Raw genomic sequence first — 23,646 nt, forward strand, 5'->3', positions numbered from 1 at the left:
TTCCATACCTAAATTTAATTGCTGTACTAAAAACAAGTATTGACGTCATGAAATTAATTTGTTCTTGGTATAGAAGTATCCAACTTTAAAAAGTACCTTTTGCATATCATTTAAAATGTGAAAGTTAAATAATTAGGTCAAAAAATACAGATGATAACAAAAAAGCTCTCTTAAAATTTTCCAAACTTATTTGTTTATTTGAATAAATCACCTAAAAAACAAGTATAATTTGTAACCCAAGAAAGGACAATTCCAGAAACTAATAAACTAAATGATAGACATGCTTACTTACAGAGTAGCTACTACCTCTTATTCGAACAATTAAAATCAAATGATTAATAAGGATTAATTTTTAGAATATGCAAGATTGATTCATAGCTACATCTTACAATAGAGGAAAAGCTTTAAAGTAGCTAAACTTTAAATATTATTTAAAAATATTACCATTATTCTTGAATGACTGCTAATTACCTGTCGCCATTGTTTTGCAAGTAAAGTGTAGCTTTGCTAAATGTGGCAAATAGATTATTAAACGCTAAAAAAATCCATGATGATTATACAAGTAATTCGTATTTTAAAAAGCATTTGATCTAACTGTTCCGGATTTATAGTAAATTTAAAATATAAAAAGTTCAGGCATTTTTTTCTTGTAAATTAAATTAAAATAACAAACACATTGCAATTTACTTTTATATTTTATACAATTACAGCTTATTTATTGTAAATATAGAGTGTAATACAGATATTATATACATCATAAGAAAATACAAAATTTATATATCATAATATGCACAGAGTCATGAAAAAAAGTTTGGAATTGAAAAAAAAAGCATCAAATTAATTACTTTTGAATGCTTATGAAGCTGGGGCCTCTTCTGCGGGAGGTTGTTCAGCTGCAGCGTCTTCGGCAGGGGCAGGAGCAGCTTCAGCGGGAGCAGCAGGGGCAGCAGGTGCAGCGGGAGCAGCTCCACCACTTGGTCCAAGGTCATCCAGGTCTGATACAAGCTTCTGCTTCTCGGCAAACATGGACTTGAGGGTGTTGAGTTGAGTTTCAAGCTTTTCAATGGAGATCTCAGATGAGCCGTCAGGTGCGGAAGAATCCTTAGTGGACACCCAGGAGCTCAGCTCTCCAACATTGCCGTCCAGCTTGTTCCAGCATTCGACCAGAGTTGTCATCCTGGCTACCCATTCCTTGAACACAACATACACAGCCTCCCACCTTACCTTGAAGCCTTGCACCTTGACATCAGCTTCCTTGTGAGAGGTCATCTTGTTGGCAGAAGCAGATGCCTCCTCAAGAACTCTCATCTTTGCCTCAGCCTCATCCTGCAGGTTCTTGCTGTCACCCAGGATCTGGCAAGCCTCAACCAGGGATGTGGGCTTCTGCAGGCCATTTGTCTTTCTGGTCTCAGCGTTCTTCATCCATGGCTCGAACACCTTGATGCCAGTCTGGAATTCAGCCCAGTACTTGACATCCTCGGAGAATTTGGCACATTCACCACTGACCTCAGCGTCAAGAGCATCAAGAGTTGCTCTGACCTTCTTGAGGCGCTCAATGAACTTCTTGGCATCAGATGATACTTTCTCGCCCTGCTTGGGGAAGATATCCTCCTTCTCTGTCTCCAGCTTCTTGGTGAAGTCTGACTTCTTGTTAAGATCTTCCTGGAGCTCCATAGACTTGGTGACTCTGTCCTCAGGTGACATCTCCTCAGGAGGATTCTTAATGCAGTCAAGTCTCTTTCTGCCCTCACCCAGCCAGTTCTCCATCTCACCAACTCCGACATCAAACACGTTCAGCCTCTTGTTGAAGTCATCAATAAAGGCAAGTTTTTCATCAGTCTTGCCAAGGATGTCCATTCTGTTCTTGAGCTCAGTAATCTGATCATTCATCTCTCCCTTCTTCTCCTCTGGCAGCATCTGCTGCAGGATGTCGTTAGCTCCAGATGTAATGCCAAAGACCTCCTCAATAGTTGCTCTGTAGTTGGCAGCTGTTTTCATTCTGTTGTTGTAATCAGCAGGACCATTCTTAAGGTCAAAGATCTTCTTGATAGAATCAAATTCAGCATCAGCAGTGTCGAGGTGTTTGTGGCATTCAACCTTCTTCTCTTCAAAGGTCTCCCAAGAGTTAAGGTTGTCAACAAGGGCCTTCTTTCTGGTCTGTGCCTTCTCATTGGTGTCCTCCCAGGCTTCCTTCAGCTTCTTGACGTGACCTTCAAGGAACTTGGGGCAGTTGGGATCCTCCATAAGTTTTTCACCCTTGGAAATAAAGTCCATGACCATCTTTCTCTTGTTCTCAAGCTGATTGAGGACTTTGTCTTGCTTTTCAATATGTTCTTCAGTATGTTCATTGTTAGCGCTGAGCACTTCCTTGACAGATCTGTTTCTCAGGTCATCAATGAATTCAAAGATGGGGATGAGGTCATCTCCATAGCTGTAACACTTCCAGTAGCATTCAGTCTTGACAAGAGTCTCCTGGATCTTGGGGATGAGGGCCTTGTGTCTCTCCATCACAGATTTAAGCTTGGAGGATTCGGCTTTTTGTTCGTCAGCAGCTCTTTCCTTCATCAAGGTTTCAAGGGTCTCAGTCAACCATCTAAATAATAATGAACCTTGTATAGGAAAGATTTACAAAGATAAAAAGTTATTAATATTTTCTAAAGGGACAATGAATATTAGAAAAAAAATATTTTATCAAAATTGCAATCAGGTCATAACAAAAACTTATTCTAAAAACACCTTCTCATGAAAACTCCTATTGCAATCTGATTTTTGTGCCTTAAATGTGCATTAATAAAACATTAATTACTTAATTATTCATTTTATTCTTGGCAAAAATGTTGCTTGCTGATTAAATGAAAGTTGAACAAACCTCTTAGTTTCAGCTCTCTCCAAGTTCTTGCAGAGAGACTGGAAGTTGTCCTTTTCTCTCTTGAACTCAGCGGATGTGTAAACCTTGCTGGCGCACACCTTCTGGATGGCCATCTCCACGTTGTCCATCCACTCAACCATCTTGGTGTACCTGTATTACAAAAATGTGTATGTGTATTGAATAATATTGAAGACCCTTTAATTATAGTGCCTAATAAAAATTAATTGCCAATAATATTCCAGTATACATTGTACTTGACCAATGCAATGGTAAACTGTGTACTGGCCTATCATTGGTCTTTTGTATTGCATGAAAGGATTTTTATTAGGCACTATAAGCTTCTTCTAATCTAGTGTTTTACTTTTAAAAAATATCTAAATCTTAATATATAAAAAAAAATATATATAGTTTCTAAAATAAATTGAATTGAGAAAACATTCCGACTTATTTGAAATTGTTACATAACGTTAAAAGCATCATTTATAAATTATATTTTGTTTATTAAATAAAAAACTAGGGAAGTTCCGTAATAATGCTTTTGATTGATTAAAGGAGTATTTTAGAAAAATATTTAATTCATTAATTATTTTCTTATTTGATTGATCATAGAGTATTTGTTATGGATTTACTACATTTTATTTATTTAGATTATGAGTCTTAATGTTGATGCGCTTTTAGAGATTCCTAAAATGGTTTTTAAAATGTCGTTAATGATCACACTATAAATATTTCTCGTATTCATTTGAATCCGGTGGATTGGAACCGGTTCTCATCCATACGAAAAAACTCTGTCTAGCATCGTATTATATCCAGTTTTCTACGAATATAAAATGTACGATCATAAGATTAAAACCAGTTTTTTTAGCCGGTGTACTTTCTATATCCGCGGAAAGCTGTTTATAATACGATGCGAGAAATAACTATTATATGGTTACGCCACCCCGTATAACTAATATATTTAATATCAGCATCTGGTCTAAATTTAAATAGGGAGATAGGAACAAATGATAATTTAATACCATCCCAGGACTTAGGTGAGGATTTTAAAACTCGTAATAAAGATATCACAAATTGATTTTTAGATAAAAAATTCTGGTTGTTGGTCTAAAATTTGTATATTATAAGATTACTAGTTTCTATATTGGAAAGCGAAAGAGTTCAGAAAAATTGGCTACAACAAATCCAAGGCATTTATAAAGATTTCCCGAAAAATACAAACTAATCAGACCCGTAATTTTTGAGAACTTTAGTTTTATACGTACAAAAACTTCACTACTTTATACTACAGGATAACAAAATTATTTTTTTTAGATGGATATTTTTTTAATTTTTGCAAAGTACCTGGTGTCATAGACCTCCTTGATAAAGGAGTAATTCTCCTGCCAGAACGTCATGTTGGCTCTGTCCTGCTACAAGGGCCACTCAATGAGAAGTGAATAGGATGACCGCTAGCCAGCTTCTGACTCCAAACTCCAGGTACAGCCACATACATGACCTGCACATTACTTTGCTGAGTCAGCAGTTTGTTCCTGTGTATGAGTGTGTGGATGTGTGAGAGTGTGAGTGCGAGTGTTTGACAATAATTATGTATGTTAGCTTAGTACATAAAATTTTATAAATAAAGTTATTTAAATTATTATAAAAAAACATCTAATTTTATTAGAATATTAAAGATTTAACTTTTATTTGTATTAGTATTCATTTACCATAAAAAATATTTAATGCTATTAAGAATTATAAATGACTTTATCATATATTCATTGGTCTTGATTTGTCCTTAGAAATTATAATTCCCCAAAATTTATCATATAACATGTTCATGTAATTTAACCAAATATTTTTAGCAATAGGCAAACATAATATAGCCAAGGCATTCCGTTTAATTCTTAGATTTATAAATTTTAGTTCAAGTCTCAAACTTATCACATCCACGACAAAACATCGGAAGCTTGAAGTTATTTGTTTGATTTTTGCTTATTTGATTTATATAATAATAATTTGTGTTGCTTTAAAAAATGTACATGTCTGACATACAAATTTAATTTAATGAATAAATTTGATAGGTCAGCATTTTAAGTTTTGCTTGACGCGTAATATCTATCAGGATATTTCACTTATTCATCTGTTTTATGTTTCATAGAGAAAGTAAATTAATAGAATTAGAAGAGAATATTAGTTTTAATTATTATATGAAATATAAATTTTGGATCATTAAACTGCGGCTGTTCATTTGGACTTGATATACCACACATAGCGTTACAGCGCGAGCGTACCGATTTCATTCATAGCTAAAATAATCGAGAAATAGTTCGAATGATATGTCCATCGGTCGTGTTGTAGCAAGTGCATCCTTCTATTTTTAATGTAGTCGAAGCTCTTCTGCAAGTGACCTTTGTTTGTCTGCCTGTTAGTAATGCTCAAGATACTTTTACGTGTTAGATACAAATCTTTTTACTTTTTACTCTGCCTAACTTCATTTATATTCTCAATCCATCTCAGGAAGGGGGGAGGGGGGGAAATGGACTTTAAATTTAAATTGCACCTAAAGTTTTATAAACACATTCTCCCATTCGTTGCCATAAAAAATTGGGGACTTTTATAAAATGTTATTAGTGGGTTCAAAATTGACGTCACCGAAACTGTCCCAATTTTGTATAACTTTTGCGGAACAAGTTCCAATTACGTCATATTTTTCTTTCCCGAAAAAGAGAAGGGGGAAAGAAAAAAAAAGGGAAGGGGGGAAGAAAAAAGAGATGGGAGAAAAGGGGGTTTTCCCCATCTCCTTTGAAGAGATTTTCTTCCCCCCCCCCTCCCTTTTTCGGGAAAGAAAAATATGACGTAATTGGAACTTGTTCCGCAAAAGTTATACAAAATTGTAAAGATTTGTATCTAACACGTAAAAGTATCTTGAGCATTACTAACAGGCAGACAAACAAAGGTCCCCCCCAAAAAAAGGAGATTGTGTCAGTTCCCATAAGGTATAAGACAATGGGCGGACGATATATTTATATTATTATTAATCATTATGATTATAACTTCTCCTCTTGTAGAATGAAATCATTAGTAGAAAAGATTACAGTTTGTACTATCCAATCAAAATTATATGAAAGTATTCCAACCGAGGAATGAGAGAAAATATTTATAAAACTATAATGAGCCGTATAATTTACAGTACAAAGTCTGCTCTTTCTCAACATTATGGAGCCAAAGTGAATTTAAAATTAGAACCATACACTAATGGATTTATTATTACCTGGATCTTACACCAGGTTTTCTAATAAAGTGGAACCTCGTAAAAGTGTCGAACTATGACGTCAGAAAAAAATAACAATTAACCAATGAGAAGCCAGTATTCACTGTAATTGACCAATGGTAAAATATATAGCGGTCTCTCATTGGTTAATTGTTAATTTTTTCTGGCGTCTTAGTCAGACACTTTTACTGGGTTCATAAAGTGAACTGTGATCTTTGTGTTTTTTTAGTGATTTCTAAGGCTAGGAACAAGATATTTTGAAACGGACAAAAGTTCCTGATTCAGCTCCTCAAGGCCTTTCCAGGGAGCACCATGAAGCCATAGTTCTGATTCAAAAAAAAAATTGAATGTCGTCTTTGCATATTAATAAGTAATGAAATATATTTTTTAGTGGTCGCGTTCTTAAACTCAATTTTTTTAAATTCTTTTTCGGTCAGAAATGTTTTTAAGGTTAATTTTATCTGTTGCATATCCCCTCTTTGTCTAATTCCAATATGAACCCGCCCTAGTGATTATATCCACATATATTCTACATCCATTCATACACACACTTAACTTGTTTTTAATAGATAAAATGTTTCCATGTAGCTGAGAAGTGTAGGAAGAATTTATAGATGCAAAACAATGCATTAACTAAACCTGATCAATAATTCTTAACATTTATTTATAGAAGCTGTTTTTACAAACCTAATAAAAATTCTTTTCTGTGATTAATTTTAGCCTTACTTAACTTTCCTTACGAAAAGCATTTAAACTAACTAAAGCTAATCACAAACGGTTTATTAGGAACCCCTTAAAAATAAGGGTATCTTTAGCCTTACTTTAGTTTAGGGGAGATAGTCTACCCTTAAATTTAGTAATGTCAAGCTTAGGTAAAGATTTTGATAGGAATACTTTAGCCTTACATAAACCTATCATATCAATATAAGGTATGATACACATCTACCCTTTTCAAACGATTCCCCCCCAATGAATAGCTATAACACTCACCATTCCCCTCCTCCCCCCGTCCCTTGGTGTTCTTTCAATTGGGGTTATATAAGAAAATTTTCATTAGCAAAGTTTCATTAGACTTAGAGGCGTTAAAAATTATCATGAATGAGGCTGTATATTCTATTTTAAGTTTTCTACATTTTTTCCCTTAATTTTAATCTTGTTTTTACTACTTTAGAGATTTTTTAGCTGATTAATAAAAACTTTTCCTATCTTTTAAGTAAAAGATTTAGGAATCCCTATCATAAACCCCTCTCCCTTTATGATGCCCCAGCCTTATAAATCATCCCTTTTCATCTAATTCTCCACCTAGGGTTACCTAAGGGTGTTGTTAATTAATTTAGAAAAAAATAATGAATAAAATTGTTTCTTAGCTTAACAATTTAATATATTTTTTTAACAAAAAAATTTGTGGATTAAATTAAACTTTAATACAATAGAAAAAAATCTTATAGAATTATACAGAACTAAAAGCATACTCTTTGTAATAAGTTTTAAATATAACTCTTTGTAGAATTTAATTTTCACATCTACATAGTTGTTCATTCAATTTAACAAAAAAGGATCAAAGGTTCAGCACTTTTTCCATTTCAAATATTTGATTATGAGTCATGTGATTTATCTATATTTCATGTGGTGCCTGTACCAAGAAAAGAAATCACTCTGTACAAAAAAAATTTTAAATCTTTCTTTATAAATCTTACATCTTTTAATTTTAGAGGGGTAACCACAATTATGCATAACAACGATAGGATGTATGTTGGACTTGAATAGAAACTTAAATTGAAAATTAATAAAACCCAAATAATTTTTTTTTGAATTCAAGCTAAAAGAACAATTCGCTGTTTGAGAAAATAACCAAAAAATATCTTACGTTTTAAGAAAGTACAGTAGTGCGACAGTATAATTAACCAATAGATATAATAGAACTAGATGCCCCATAATTTGTGAAACTTAACCCTTAACAGTTGGGCCCATTATCTCACCTCCTATTAAAGCTAGAGGGCAAAAAAATTTTGTGCATGTCCCCTGTTTGATAATAAATTTCCGACTATAAGTGAGTCAGAGTAAATTTTTGCTAACTCACCCTTTTATTTAATAACCTTTGTTTTTAGGTCCTTTTTTACGTAAAAATTCAAAAGGCTGTCATTTTCCTATTTTTGAAGCTAGAAAAACAATTTTTTTAGAAAATGTTAATCTTTATGTAAATTTTATATTTCAAATATCAAAATGTAAAGATTAGATGGGCATATGTCTATCTTGAATAGGAGCTGAGAAAATCACATTTCTCCCATAACGTTACGGACTGACTGACAGACAGACCAAGTGAATTATATAATAGCTTTGCTAATGGGAAAATTTTTTTTTTTTTAAATTCTAAGGGGGTGTAGGAGGTCACTCACCCCCAAAAATTAAAATTAAAGAACGAAAAATTTGACCCACAGAAATATTTTTAGGGGGGTGTGAGAGGTCACCCCACCCCCCCAAATTTGAAAATAAAAGAAAATATGTTTTTTTTTTAATTTTGAGGGGGTATGGGAGGTCACTTATCCACCGAAAAATATAAAAAAAGAAAAAAAATATTGAACAAATTTTTTATAGGTGGGGAGTTATAGATCACACCACTCCTGAAAAAAAAATTGAAAATGGAGGGAAAAAATTTTTTTAAATGAACAAAAGGGTTTGTTATAGGAACCTCTTTATATGTATAACTAGCGGCTTCACCCCTAGCCTCTAGGGGCTTTGCCCCAAAAGATGATAAAATAAGTTAAGGTGAAATTCGTAAAAAAAAAAAAAAAATATGGAAAAATAGTTCACCTACGCAGGGGCTTCCAAGCTTTTTTGGGGGGGCGCAAAAAATTTTTTTTTGTTAAAGATTTTTATTTTGGGGGGGTATTTACCCCCCAAAAAAAATTGTTGGGGGTTCCTGCAGCACCTCCAGGGTAGGGGTAAATTTTAAATGGGGGGGGGGGGTAATCGCTCCCTTCCCCCCCCCCCCCTTGGATGTCTATGCACCTATGCAAGAAAAAAAAAATAATTGTGTAAAATAGTTCACCTATGCAAGAAAAATACTTTGTATTATAGACTAGCGGCTACGCCCTAGAAAACTGTAGGGGCACTAAAGGTTGGAGGCGGAAAAGTTGACAACATTACATTAAATACATTAAGTTTCAAAAGAGTAAAAAATCATTTTTGGGGGGGAGGGGGGTGAGGACACCCTCCCCAAAAATAGTTTAAAACGTTCCCAGAACCTGAAAGAGGCTTCACTGTAAAGGGGAACAATATTGGTTCAGCGGTTAGGGAGATCCTTCAGGACAGACAAAAAAAGCTTACTACTTTATATCCACCCCCCAAGAAAATAGCTTAAAACCACCACAGGACCAATAGGTATATACCCTGAAGAGTAGAATCCAAACGGTTCAGTGGTTACCAAGATCTTAAGCTTCAGGCGGACGGATGGATAGACAGACAGACAGACATCAAGCTACTTTGTATTATGTACTAGCTTTGCCCCAAGAGGTTTTTGGGGGGTTGGGGGTGTTCCACCCCCCAAGAAAATAGCTTAAAACCACCACAGGACCGATAGTTATAAACCCTGAAGAGTAGAATCCAATCGGTTCAGTGGTTACCAAGATCTTAAGCTTTAGACGGACGGACGTAGGGACAGACAGACATCGTACTACTTTGTATTATTGATTATAGATGATAAAGTAACAGGATGTTTGTCTGTGTGTTTGTATGTTTGTATCGAAGGATCTCGCTAACCGCTGAACCGATCAGGTTCTTCTTAACAGGGTAGCTTCTCATAGGTCCCAGGAAGGTTTATAATTATTTTCTTGGGGGGTGGGACACCCCTAACTCCCCTAAAAAATGGAAAATTCCCCCCCCCCAAAAGAAAAAAACTTTTTAAAAATATTTTTTTAACTAAAATTAAAAATGAGGGGGGGGGCAGGGGCACAAAAAAATATTTAAAATCTAAAATAAGAAATTGAATTATTAAATTCGACTCTCTCCTCCTCAAGTGCCTCTAGAGGCCTCTAGGGGCGTAGCCGCTAGAAATAGGATAGAATTTGATTTCAGACAGACCATCTAGATCTTATATATCTATTCATTGGCTGTAAGAGAAGAAAGAAACATTACCTGCTTTCTCATATATTCAAGAATACCTTAATTTAATTAGGCATCCCTAACTTTTAATGAAAGCCTATCTTAAGCTTGTCCTTCTGACATTATTTTTTTTAGTAACCCTCATCAACCCCCCTCCCCTCCCTTCCCATCTCCTCTCCCTTCTACCTGCTTTCTTTTCAAATAGGCTTTTTATGTATACATATGTAAAGTTTTAAGTAACCCTATGTCTTCAATTATCAGCTCTCCCCCGCCCCTTCTCCCTACCCATTTAGTTTTAAGTAATCCTGAGGTGTCTTACATTGCAGCCCTCCCCCACTCCCTCTCCCGTATTTATATATTCCCTTTTTCATCGCTTTCCCCCATAAGGTACTTGGTGTTCTTCATTTTGAGTTATATAAGCCAATTTTCATTAGCAAAGTTCCATAAGAACTAAAGGCGTTTAAAAATTGTCATGAATGAGGCTGTACATTTATATTTTAAGTTTTAAAAAAAAATTCTCTTAATCTTAATCTTGTTTTTAATACTTTAAAGATTTAACATTTTTTTAGCTGATTATAAAAACTCTTCCTATCTTTCATGCAAAAGATAGGATACCCTACGAAAAAATAAGGCTTTCCTTATTTTATTTAAATAATAATGAATAAAATTCTTTCTTAGCTAGACAATTTAATACATTTTTTTAACAAAACATATTGTAGATTAAATTTAACTTTACTACAACAGAAAAAATAAATTAACAATCTATTTGCATGAATTTGTCTATTGGATGTACTCTTTGCATTTTTCCTTTCTTATTTTAGAGTTGCTAAACAAGAATGACAACATCAATAAAAGCGAAGCTCTAAATTTGTAAACAATTATAATGTAAAATTGATTAAATGCAGGATAATGACATACACACACTTTTTAGGAATCATTATTTCAAATATAAGATCAAGATGAATAGGATGTGTGTGCGAATGGGGCGTTTGTCCAACTTTAGGTATGGAGACCGCTCTTCTATGAGTACTACTAAAAACCTACTTTTACTGCAATACACATAGACATTCTCATCGTCGGTTCGTTTGTTTAGAATGCTTAACCCTCTACTCCCACAAGTATAATACGAATTTGGTTGAGCTGGTGGAAGCTCAACAAAAGACCCACGCGAAGTATTATGTTGCTTTAACCTAAGAATAGATGATTGGTTTTGATATTCGATCAGAATTATATAAGCATATTAAGTATTAAGGAAGGAAAATGTTTTTATAAAGTGTATTTATATTACAAGTGCATAAGTTAAGTATGAAAATATTTACAGGATAAGTGTTAAAATTATAAGTAGAGTAGGACAGAAATGTGCCCTAAGTCCCAAGCAGTGAATTGTGCTAAGTGTTAGAATTCTAACATAAGGCCTGAGCTCAATTCATGCTAAGTACTAAGGGGCCTAAATTTAAACTACAATGCATGCCAAACAACTAAGTCATTACCTTTTAAAGCCAGAAAGAGAAGTTGATGGTAGGGGAGTCAATAAATAACTGAATAAATTCAAGAGGTACATGCTATAACATTAGCTCTGGACCAGGATTTTAGTGTTTGTCTGTACAATTAAATGTCTGTGTGTTAATATGTGACGTAAATCAGGCATGGTTGTAGGCATACATATTTGTACTGATTGTTTATATGATTACATTAACAATAAACATAATATCTTTAATAAACATATACTATTAGCAAATCACATACAGATTACCATGAATAGGCTAGCGTTACCCATATTTGGTGTCATATAGGTAAAGATAGGCCTATGAATGCATAAATTGATACAAATAATGCCTTGGGCCTAGCTAAAGTAATTGTGTCTTGCCCCTGAGTGCTACTAGATAATTGCAGGGCACGCGTCAATCAAATATTCATAATCTGCTCTATAAAGTGTTGACTTTATATCAAGCATAGATAGATAGTTGTGGATGCGAAGCATTTCTGTAAAAGTCTCATATGTACGTTCAAAGAATTTGAAAATTGAGGATCGCATCTCCAATGGGGGTAAGTTGTTAAAAAAGAAAAAAGAGAAAAAGAAAAAGTTTAGTAGTCCCAGTATAGGCATATATAATAAACTATAAATGTATTCCAAGCCAAGTTAAATACGCTTTCCATTGAGAAAATAAGCTTTGCGTATTTTCATGGCTGGGTATACAAGATGATAAACCTCCCAAATAGAATACATTCTTTTCTTTAGGGGTTTAGTTTTATCTAACATTGTCACATCAATAAATGTTTTTGCGTTGGTTATTCTGGATAGTTCAGCTTCTTCTGATGATGAACTAGGTGGTGAAATGCTCTCTTTCGAAGTGTAGACTGAGGTTGGGGGTGAGGTAGATATGTAGCTAAGGGCGTCCACTTGTGCTACCTCGTTGCCATTCTCGTCCAAGGTGATTGAGTGATTTTCCAGGTCATAGTAGAGTTGGTTGAGGTCATTGGTAGAGAGGGATAGTGTGCTGCTGGAGCTAATGTCACTATCGGTCTCCACTCTACTATCTTCTCTGGTATTCAGGGCTGTATTTAACAAGAAATTCCTGATGGTGATGGACAGGTTCTCTGAGAATCCATCGTACTCTGGTGTGGTGATAATGTTGTTGTTCTCGTCTATAGCGTCAAGGTGTTGACAGGAACACAACCGCAATCCGTCCAAGGTAGGGTGGTGGTAAGGCTCCAATACTCCATGATCATCTAGGTTATCTCCAGGCTGGTCCATGGTAGATCCTAAAAAGAGTTAGTGCGCGTGCTCCAACCGGTTCCTTGGGGTATCCTGGCTATGGTAATCTAAACAAAAGAACTTTTAATAATCTTTTATTAATCATTTTATCCCTGGGATATTCTAGAAATTCTTTTCGTTACAGATAGACCTATAATGGATTGATTAGTTATCTCTATTTCTGTTAAATATAACTGTTTCCTGAATTTAAACAATATTTTTATATAAAAATTATAAGTACAATTAATATTTACATATCGTATTAAGTTCTTTGGTTACATTATTCGTATATGTGTATAAATATAAGATTTTACTAACAATAGTTGGTAACCCTTGTTTGTATATTTTGTATATGTACATATGGTTTATACGGATCAAGTCAAGCTGAGTATGCCAATAGCCTGTTTTGGCACACGCTACTTGACTTGGGGGAATATTGGCATACTCTACTTGACTAGGGGGAATATTGGCATACTCTGCTTTACTAGGGGGAATATTGGCATACTCTGCTTTACTTGTCAAAATATGCTTTTCCTAGAATTTTGAAATAATTTATGTATATATACTAGCGGCTTCACCCCCGCCCCCCTCTAGATGTCTCTAGGGGCATTTGAGGGAAGTAGAGAGCTGAAAATCTCCTTTACATTTAAGTTTTAAAAAGAAAAACTATGTAACAAAATCATGAAATTTTAAAAAGAAAAACTATGTAACAAAATCATGATATTTTGAAGGACCAATAAGAAGCTTCATTGAAAGAAGAATCATAACAGTCCATCGATTATTGAGATCTTTTATTTTGAAATTTTAATGGTTTTAGGCTAATTTTCGTAACTTTTCTACTAATTGGAATAGAGAGCTCCTAGATGCTAGTTTATTTATTTGCGTACATAAAGTAGTAAATTTGTAGGTTGAATTAGATGGCAACCTATATAAAAAATATCAGACTTAAATAAATATTCTTAAATCCTGAGTCATGATCATACAAGTAGCAAAGCTACTCTATAGTTAACTTTTTCTAATCAGTCTATCATTTTAAACTTTTTCCCCACATTTAGAGTCAGTCCATTAAGTATTCAATTTTTGTATGTTAAATAAATGTACTTTCGATTTTATACCTTTAAATATGACAATATTACATGTTGTTATTTGACTTTAGACAGAACTTCTATAAATATTATCATTCTTGTTTCTGTTTAATATAATCCTTTGTAATAAATTCCAATCTGTTATATAAAAGAATTTCTAAATTTCCATTTCCTTATCCATAATTTTTTCGGCCTTTTTTAATCATCCAGTTACGGGAAACATTAATCCCCTAATCCCCAAATTCACATCTCCGCCTCTTTTAAGACATACATATATTAATACCAATAACAAGGAAGACAACTTCCATGAAAGCGAAGCTCAAACCTACAGACAAACTAACTTAAACGTATTATAGAATGACATTTATTATTATATAGAAGAAAAAAAATATTATCTAGAAGCATAAACATAGAACCATTATAAACTTGTCAAAACTTGCTTCATATTATTGACCTTGAATGTAGAGTAGCTTAGCTTTGCTAACAAAGCATTTTTATTGCGTGTGAAAGAAATATGGAATAATGTCGGTCGGAATTTAATTAAGATTAACAATTTAACCTGTTTATTACATACACATGTTTATTGAATAAAATTTCTATTTAAGCAAATGCAAGTTTAATATTTCATCAGTCTTTTTTAATATGTCTACATTTAAAGATACAATTTTAAAACTTCTTACATCTGAACCTAGAGAAGTAATTATTTGGTTACAGGAAAAAAAATTGCTCAAATCAAAATTGCAATGTGAGGCATGCGCCAACCCTATGACCTTTCATAAAATTAATATCATTGATGGTTATTATTGGAGGTGCATGAAAAAAGCCTGTGAAAATTTTAGAAAAGGCAAATCAATTCGAACAGGATCTGTGTTCGAAAAGAGTAAGGTACCATTGCGTACATGGATTCATCTGATGTATTTGTGGGCTGAAGGTGTGCAGCTGAAGCAGGCTTGTAGCTTAGCTAGTGTATCTAAACCTACAGGTGTGGCCTGTTTTAGTTTTTTTCGCAGTGTTTGTGTAACCTATTTTCAGCATCATCCCATCAGACTTGGAGGCCCACAAATAGTAGTAGAGTGTGACGAGTCTGCTTTTGCACATAAAGTCAAATACCATAGAGGAAGAGGTCCTGCACAGACTGTATGGGTCTTTGGGCTGGCTGATAGAAGTGTTAAACCAGCACTAACATACATGGAGGTTGTTGAAAAAAGAGATGCAAACACATTGTTACCCATCATTAAAAAAGTGGTGAGGCCTGGCACGATCATCCATTCAGATGAATGGCGCTCCTATTGTAGAATACAGGAGCTTGGTTTTGAACATCGCACAGTCAATCATTCTGTTAGTTTCATAAACCCAACAAATGGTGTTCATACCCAAACAATTGAGAGTAACTGGAACAGGAAAAAGAGTTTTATAAAGTCTATGAGGGGATGCAGACGTGATTTATTGACATCTTATCTAAACCAATTTATGTGGTTTGAGCGTCACAGTACAAATTCATTTGATTCTCTGTGCTACCAAATTGCGATGCAGCATAAAGTAGGCTAAAGTTGTTTCCTTACTCATACTATGGAAAATATATGGCATTCTTTGTATGATAATGTGTAATATATGAATTATACAATGTATAACAATATGTAAATAATATGTCGTTAAATATGATATTAAAAGATTAATTTAATTTGTTATTTATGTATAAAATTGTGTCTTTTGGTAAATAAATCGGAAAATATGTTAAATTCATCTTTTTTTTTCTTTTTTTCGTCATGCTGCTTTGTTTGATAAACTATTGGCATACTTTGCTTTACTTGATGAAATATTGGCACACGCTACTTGACTTGGGGGAATATTGGCATACTCTACTTGACTAGGGGGAATATTGGCACACTCTGTTTGACTTGTTGCCATTGGCATATTCAGCTTGACTTGATCCGTTTATACCATTGTTGGCATTAGCTGTATTTATTTTATTTTTAACATGAATAAATTTTAATCATTTTAAAGACTAATGTCTTACATTACATCGCTGTCAAGTATACCTTTTAGACTTAATATCTACAAAATATATCGTTCGACGTCCGTAATTAAATTTTACGTAACAATAAGTTGTCAACCCTTTGTTTATGTTTGGGCGGTCAAAAGTGATAGGGGTTGGATTTGAGCGAGGTTATAAAAAGCTGGCGGCCCAATAATTATGCTCATTTTATCAACAATTGTCTTTGCGAGCGGAGCTTGCGTTCGAGTGTTTCCAAGAGAATTTATATAAAAGTGATAAGATATAGTAACTCGTTTGTTTTATATAAATGTTTTTATGTTATAGATTGTTGATATGCCCATTATTGCATTCGTTAGCCTCTATTTAAGACTCAAGAATCTCATTTTCTTCGTCGATAAGGCCTTTATCACTATATTTTTGATCGAAAGTGGGTTAGAAACAATATGGGTATATCTTCAATTTATGACAATTTTGTTTTATATAATATCTGTAGTTTTGATAGGACATATCTGAATTATCAGGTAGATTGACGTACCTTGTTTTGTTTACGTTTTCTGTCTGCAAAAGTTAAATTTGTTCATCGTAAGCAAAACTTATATTAACACAGATATGTTCCACCACTTTATTCGTTTTAACTTTTGATTACAGCGCCCTTTTTGTAATCAAAATTTATTGAATATTGACTTAAATCTTCTAAAACAATTTTTCTATAGATTTAAAGTAAGATTTTCGTTTTACTTAATTCAATCATAATGACGTTTAATTAATAGGTTATTTACATTACAAGTAACTCAACCATATTTATTTTAAAATGGTCGCTTACAAAAATTATATTTAGCTAGCTTTATCGTAGGTACTTTTAAAACATCATTGAAAATATTCGGATTTAGCTAGTACATAAGTTTTAGTTGCTTGATACATCATACTGAAAATGTTTTGATAGCTCAGCGATAGCTATTTTTAAACGTTGAATCATGTAAAATTAATTACACATTCTTTAACTTAATTGAATCTACTTTTAAATAAAAAAAACAAAGTTTTAATGTTTGAATAGCTTAACGATAGCTATTTTTAAGCGTTGAATCATGTAAGATTAATTACACATTCTTTAACTTAAGTAATTTTACTTTTAAATGATAAATTAAAGTTTTAATGGTTAGGTAGCTCAACCATAGTTGCTTAAAATACTGAGAAAAAAATTTTTTTCGTGTGTACAGTCTTTTTCATAAAATTAATTTTACTATATTGCCTTTCAGAATCACTAGTCCTCTATTTTAAATTTACATCCGCTCATTATGTATATTCCGGACAGCCTGGACGCGCATCAGAATATTAAGGAGAGATTCGAGGAGTCGATGAGAGCGGCTGCGGCCACTCTCGCCAATTCCTCGCTTCTCGAAACCTCCTTAGACGACTCGAGTTCAGTGTACAGCGACGCGTCTGGGATGCCAAGCCTTGCTGACGTTGATGACTATGGGAGTACTTTTGATACTGTAGAGTCCGAAAGGGATCAAGGGGAGATGTTTGGCAACGAGCATCTCTCACTGATGCTTAGTAGAATGATACAAATCATCTGGTCTCTCCTCAATTCGGTGATGCAGAACTCCTGCGGTGACATTGGTGACGATGTTGCCGGAGGTGATTCTGGGTCTGCCGAGTCGAGGAGAGACCAGAAGACGAGTCCGGACGCACTCAACATGGATGGCTTGTTCAACATGTTGTTGGGTTTAGGCTTATTTTCTTGTGCTCTCTTAGTGGTCTTCTTCGGCGCTGTAGGGCTTGAGACTCTAACTCGTTTAGATAACACCTCAGACAGGTCGCTGGCTCGCTGGATAAGAGATGTATGTACGCGCCTCCGTGATATAGGCGTCCGGACCATTGAGCTTCTTCACTGCGGTAACAGGACTAGATCTGGAGTTACGTCGCCAACTGTGGAGCCGTCGGATACAGGCATGTATGAAGCCGCGTCCTCTGTGATGGATGATATTCTGTCAGATACACAGGTGAGCTTTTCTTCTGTTGTATATTTTTTTTCTGTTTTGTATATTTTTTTGTATAGCCACCCGTTTTGTCTAGTAAAGCATCATGTTGTTGCAGGATTGTTCTGTCCTATTCTCACTTCCTCAACGTTGACTTTCGGCTCTTCCATATATATCGCTCACCGTTTGTCGTCGTTTTATGTCACCAGAGAAATCCGCTCGGTTACCGCAATCAAATTGAGATACCAGTTAACATTTACTAAAATCTTAATTAGCAAACTAATATTATTTCCCTCTGGGAAGGTTGAGAGTCTGCTCGTGCCGCACGTTTCTCATTGGGGTTTTAAATGTTAGATCAAGACTTTAATGTTTTCTTTTTGTTTTAGGCTCCCTCTGCTAGTCCATCAACTCCAGCTGAGGTGAGATCCAGAGTTGGGCTGTTTGCTGTACACCGCCTGTCTGCCACTGAGGATCGAGTTACTGGAAGTAATGTGCCTGCGGGATTGGACACCCCATCGGGAAGTCCTGGCTTCCGTCCGTTGATATTTGATCAATCAGAGCGTCTTCATGTAAGTATCCATGCTTTAGTTTTCTATATTAATTTTCAGAAAGAGGCTGTATAATTGTACACGTATCTAGAGGTGTTTGCAACTAAAATTCTTTTATTGGTAGAATATTAACCTTAAAATGTATGGTTGCGTAAGCCTTTTTGAACCGTTTTAAGATTTTAATTCTATTATAAAGTAGGTTGAATCGATACCTAATCATATAGCTTTACAGGATTTTAGGCATTCTTATTTCCTGATTTTCCTAGATTCTATTTTGGTGTTGCGATTAAACTTAATAAAATCTATTATATTTTAGGCGACAAATTCAATCCCCCTGACGCGGTTCTACACAACTATGGGGAGGTGTAATCGGGCCAGTACTGAGAGGACAGCTGAGGGATCCAGCGACAGCTCTTCATTGAGCTCTATTATGTGCCTTAGTCGCATTGAGTCTCCATCTGCAGCTGATTTGTCTGAGGTAAGTTTGATAAGCTCTTATGATATTCTTATTTTCTTCGTTGCAAAAAATTACGTAACTTAGACTAGGCTGTTTAGCTCGGTTAGCTATGCTTATAGACAATAATTTTACTTTAACTATGGTGTAGTTCCTTCCTAATGGTCAACATTAAGATTATGGATAACTTATTTAATAATCTTGAAAAAAAATTGACTCGCAAGCATGTATGGATAAGCGTTGATACATTTCTTGCGAAAGTTTATTAAAATGATTGTCTAATAATGTCCCTTTTCTTATTTTAGGATGTGGATAGTATAGTCCCACTGGTCGACGATATCGAGGACGTTGATCTCCCGCCCATTAGATTTAATGCGGTGAGTGATGAGATCGAGTACCCTACACCACTGAGAGTTCTCAGTTTGGAACGTCTGCGCCGCTCCATGCGTACTCCAACTCCTGCCATTTTGGAAGAGATAACGTCGGCGGAGAATAGCTTCGATTCAGCAACGCGTTCCTCAGATAATAACAGGACAGAGGATTCCGGCGTTGAGGGAGTCCCTCGGCGTCGGGGTCCTACGTTCCCTAAACGTACGCCGTAAAGTGGCGCTGTTAGCTTGGTTGATATGACATACAAATTTTAAGACAATGACCAGTTTAGACAACATGTGACTAAATTTACAGATTTTCTAATTCTTATGTAACTAGTCAAAATAGTGATCACTATGAAATAAAGACTTTTGTTATTAGACGTTATGACTTTTTATACTGTACAAAACTAAATATTAATTTACACTTCTGCCATTATGTTATGTATATACATGTTTAGTCTGTAAGGATATTAGTATGTAAGGAAATGATTATAAGGTTGTATTTTCTTTATGCCCATAATTTAAAACTTCATTCAATCTCAATTACTTTCTTCGTAAGCGAACTAATTTTTTTCTTTTCTCAATAGTATATTAACAACTGTAATTACAGCCTTATGTCACAGTATATTCATTCTTGTTAGCTTTTAAGGGTTATGTATATATAGATATTTAATCGAACTTGCACCTCAGTACCTTTTCTCCAAATTTCATTTATATCCATCCCTGTGCATTAATCGTGAATTTTAATTGTGCTGTGATATAGAGAGGACTTGTAAATAGCATATATAATTTTTTTTTGTAACCAATATCTAAGTAGACCGAAAGACTGACGTTGGACAAAGTTAATTAAGTACGCTTATTCAAGTATTTTTAAGAAAATTCGTGTAAAAACGGTTTGTAATACGAGTAATTAGAGTAATATCATTGATCGGATGATCTCATTAAGGAAAATTTATTTAATTAATAAGGCTTAGATTAAGTAGCGTTTCCTTTTAAAATTATAGAACTTAACATCCCTTTTAAATTTCAATACAATAGTCATAAAGTTTAATGTTTCGAGGTAAAAAAATGTTCTTATGTCCCTTTAAATTTAAACCTAAGTCTTATTTCCAACGAGTAGAGTTAATTTGGCTCACATTGGCTTGTTGTTAGGCTATGTGCCTTTATATATACAAATTCGACATTTAGCATTCAATTAATAGTATTAACGATCTCGAAGTTTTATTATGTGCCAATATACAGCTTATGTCCAAATTATATTAACTAAGATGTTAAATTGTCAGAAATCTTCTTACTATCATAATGTTTTTCAAATACTGTAAAATAAAAATTTATGTTCTGTTTTCAAAATTGATTTAATTTTATATTTTCACCAAAGAGAAATATTTGTCAAAAATTTTATACCTTTTCTAAAGATTATCTACTTTTGTTAAAATAAATATAGAGATTTTAAGTAACATTTACACTGTTATTTACTGATTTAATATATGTTGTGTAAAACTCCCGTTTATGTAGCTACTCTATAAGTATTACTGTCTGTTCCTTAATTTAGTTAGATATATAATTAATTTGTTATTTTACAAGGTGCTTAAACTAGCTTACATTCACTTGATTTATGATAACTTTCATAAATAACGAAATTTCTTGCTATGTTCTTTTTGATATCTCAGCTATGATTTATGCGATTAATTTCCTACCGTTTTTATCGCTCTCATTTAAGATAAATTTTACAATAATTACATAAAGATATATGAGAATATAAGTATTTTACATCAATACACATATGTACAAGAGGTTTTATACTTTCCATATGCAAAACTTTGATATCGTTAGGATAAGTCCGTACGTCATTGTTAGAAGTCAGATTATAAGAATCAGTTTTAATCTAGTTTACTCTTTGTGGATAGTGGGGAGAGTACAATGTCCAGAAATGAGGAGGACTGTGTCTCTCAGGTTCTCTATTTGGCGTGCTACTGCCCGTAATTCGTCTGTTATAGCCTGCCGGCTTCTATACTCTTGCTGTCTATACCGTATAACCAAACGGTTGTATGCGTCTCTATAAGTGTTTCTAAGTATACGACAATGCAAGTATCGTACAATACGACTAGGTTGGCTGATTCCACAACTAATTTTAAACGATAACATTTCTTTAATCATCGTAAGCAAGTTATAACAATATTCTACTAGGTTCGCGAAGGTCTCATGTAGAATTCGTTGTGATCTAGGCATAGGCTTTCGGAATCTAGTTTGCATTTTATAGATTTTATAAAATATTCTGTTAAGACTTACGTGTTATGTGATAACTGTAGTACTTCACAAGGTTGGTGATTTCCTCACTTGTGGATATGTTATAGTAAACTGACTCAATTTCAGGATAAAATTTAAGTTATCGTTATTGTTTACTACTACTAAAATTCTGAGTGGGCGTTTCCTGTCCGAAGTTATAATTAAAGTTTTGACATATTTTTTTTTGTATGTAGAGTGGTTATAGTTTCTAATAACTAATCAAACTCATCACAATTCAAGGCATATATATATAGGTTGCCTAATAGTAATGGTATGTTTGTACACTTTATACAATTTGTATTAAATGTTTTAAATAGTTTTTGTGTATATATCAGGGTGCGTATTTAACATTCGTAACATTCGTATATTTGTACAATCTGTGTCAATCGTTTGACTCTGTTTGTGTTTGACTATACAGAATCAAAACTCTCTATATGCAATTTTATGTAAGTGTTTTTGAAGGGATCGACTTTTTAGTCGACGTGTATTGCATATAGTTGGTCTCCCTCGCTTAAGAGAAAAGATGTATATTTTACCACTGGATATATAACCTTGAGTGGGAAAATTTTTTTCATGAATATGATAACTTAGTTATCAGATTAGAATAACATATTATCATATTGTTCACAAGTTTACAGGGTAAATGGAAATGTAAATTATGGTTGTGAACTTGTGCCATTCCGAAATCTGACATGTCTATCATTTATTTTCCTAAGTCGTCGACCTCCGGTAATAAATACGGAATCTAGTGTCATGTCCTCATCGGCACTTGAGTCCTCTATGTCCGAATCAGAGTCTAATGCTTTCTTATTTTGTGACGCTTGTTTTCGTGTTTCTAAGGGTGAGTGTGCTCGTATTCCTGGTTGCGGATCCTTTGAATTGACCGGGAATATAAGCGGAAGTGTGTCATTTTTAACTAATGTGGCTATCTCTTGATTTGTGAGTTTATTATAAGGCTTTGTAATAATTCCCCTTATTTCCTCTGGGAGGGTGTCAAAATGTTCGTCAATTGGCTTGAACTTTTTGATTTCGTTGAAAGAGTATTTAAATATTTCAGTTCTCTTGTCAGAAATTCTTTCAAGCTTGCAACTGTTAGGGCTTACATCCAAAACTCTATAGGGTGAAATATGATAGATAGGAGTAAGATTTGGGTTAACACCAGGTGTAATAGTGTTATTTCTAACCAAGACAAGATCTCCTATATCAAATTGTTTGTGTATGCGGGTTTTGTTAATATACTTTAGTCTTGCCTCCCTTCCCTTTTCAATAGCTTTTGCTGAAATGTCCAAGTTTTCTTGTATACCGTCTGAGAGGTCTTGCACATAGGCTTCTGTGCGAGCTATTTCAGGGTGATATTCATCCGGTTTTATTGCTCCAAAGAACAATTTAGACAGGGAGCTGCGTGTCCCGAATAATAATTCCATGGGTGAAAATCCAGTCTTTGGTATTTTAGTGCAATTATATTGTCGGACTATTAACGGTAGTAGATATAACCATGAGGTTGTTGAGTCTTGCGCCAAAATTTTAATGATTGGCCATTTTATTACTTTGTTGCTAGCTTCCACCAGTCCTTTAGAAGGTGAAAAGTATGCAGTAGAATACAAAACTCGGATGCCAATAGAAGCAAAGAATATCAAATTTTGCTTTTCTAGAAATGATTTTGCATTGTCACACAATATTTGTCTGGGGGAGAAATTAGGATAGAAATAAAACATGAATTTGTCTATAAATTCACGGGATGTGAGTGATTTCATGGGATATGCAAGAATCATTCCTGTTAGTTGGCAGACTATAGTGAGTATATGATTATAACTACGATAGGGGGGTAAGGATTGTATATAGTCAATACTTACACATTCAAAAGGTCTTGAAATTGTACTATAGGTTCCTACTTGTTCTAGTTTTGTAGATGAATTTTGAAGTTGACAATTTAAACAAGATCTAGTGTA

General features: G+C 34.1%; 2 protein-coding genes across 2 annotated transcripts in view; both read right to left on the reverse strand.

The window, feature by feature from the left end:
- uzip (beta-pore-forming protein unzipped) overlaps positions 1-23,646 on the reverse strand; it is a 265,056-nt gene that overhangs the window by 184,715 nt on the left and 56,695 nt on the right. The window lies entirely within an intron of this gene.
- Positions 677-4,352, reverse strand: LOC145317193 (muscle-specific protein 300 kDa-like). The gene is made up of 3 exons (XM_080158154.1): positions 4,211-4,352; positions 2,870-3,019; positions 677-2,593 (listed from the first exon to the last, which is right to left on the reverse strand). The coding sequence occupies exons 1-3, from the start codon at positions 4,261-4,263 to the stop codon at positions 856-858; spliced, it is 1,941 nt and encodes a 646-aa protein (XP_080014280.1). The 5' UTR covers positions 4,264-4,352; the 3' UTR covers positions 677-855.

This window comes from Acartia tonsa, chromosome 4 (assembly GCF_053477335.1).
Source record: "Acartia tonsa isolate MP-2025a chromosome 4, ASM5347733v1, whole genome shotgun sequence".
Lineage (NCBI taxonomy): Eukaryota > Metazoa > Arthropoda > Copepoda > Calanoida > Acartiidae > Acartia > Acartia tonsa.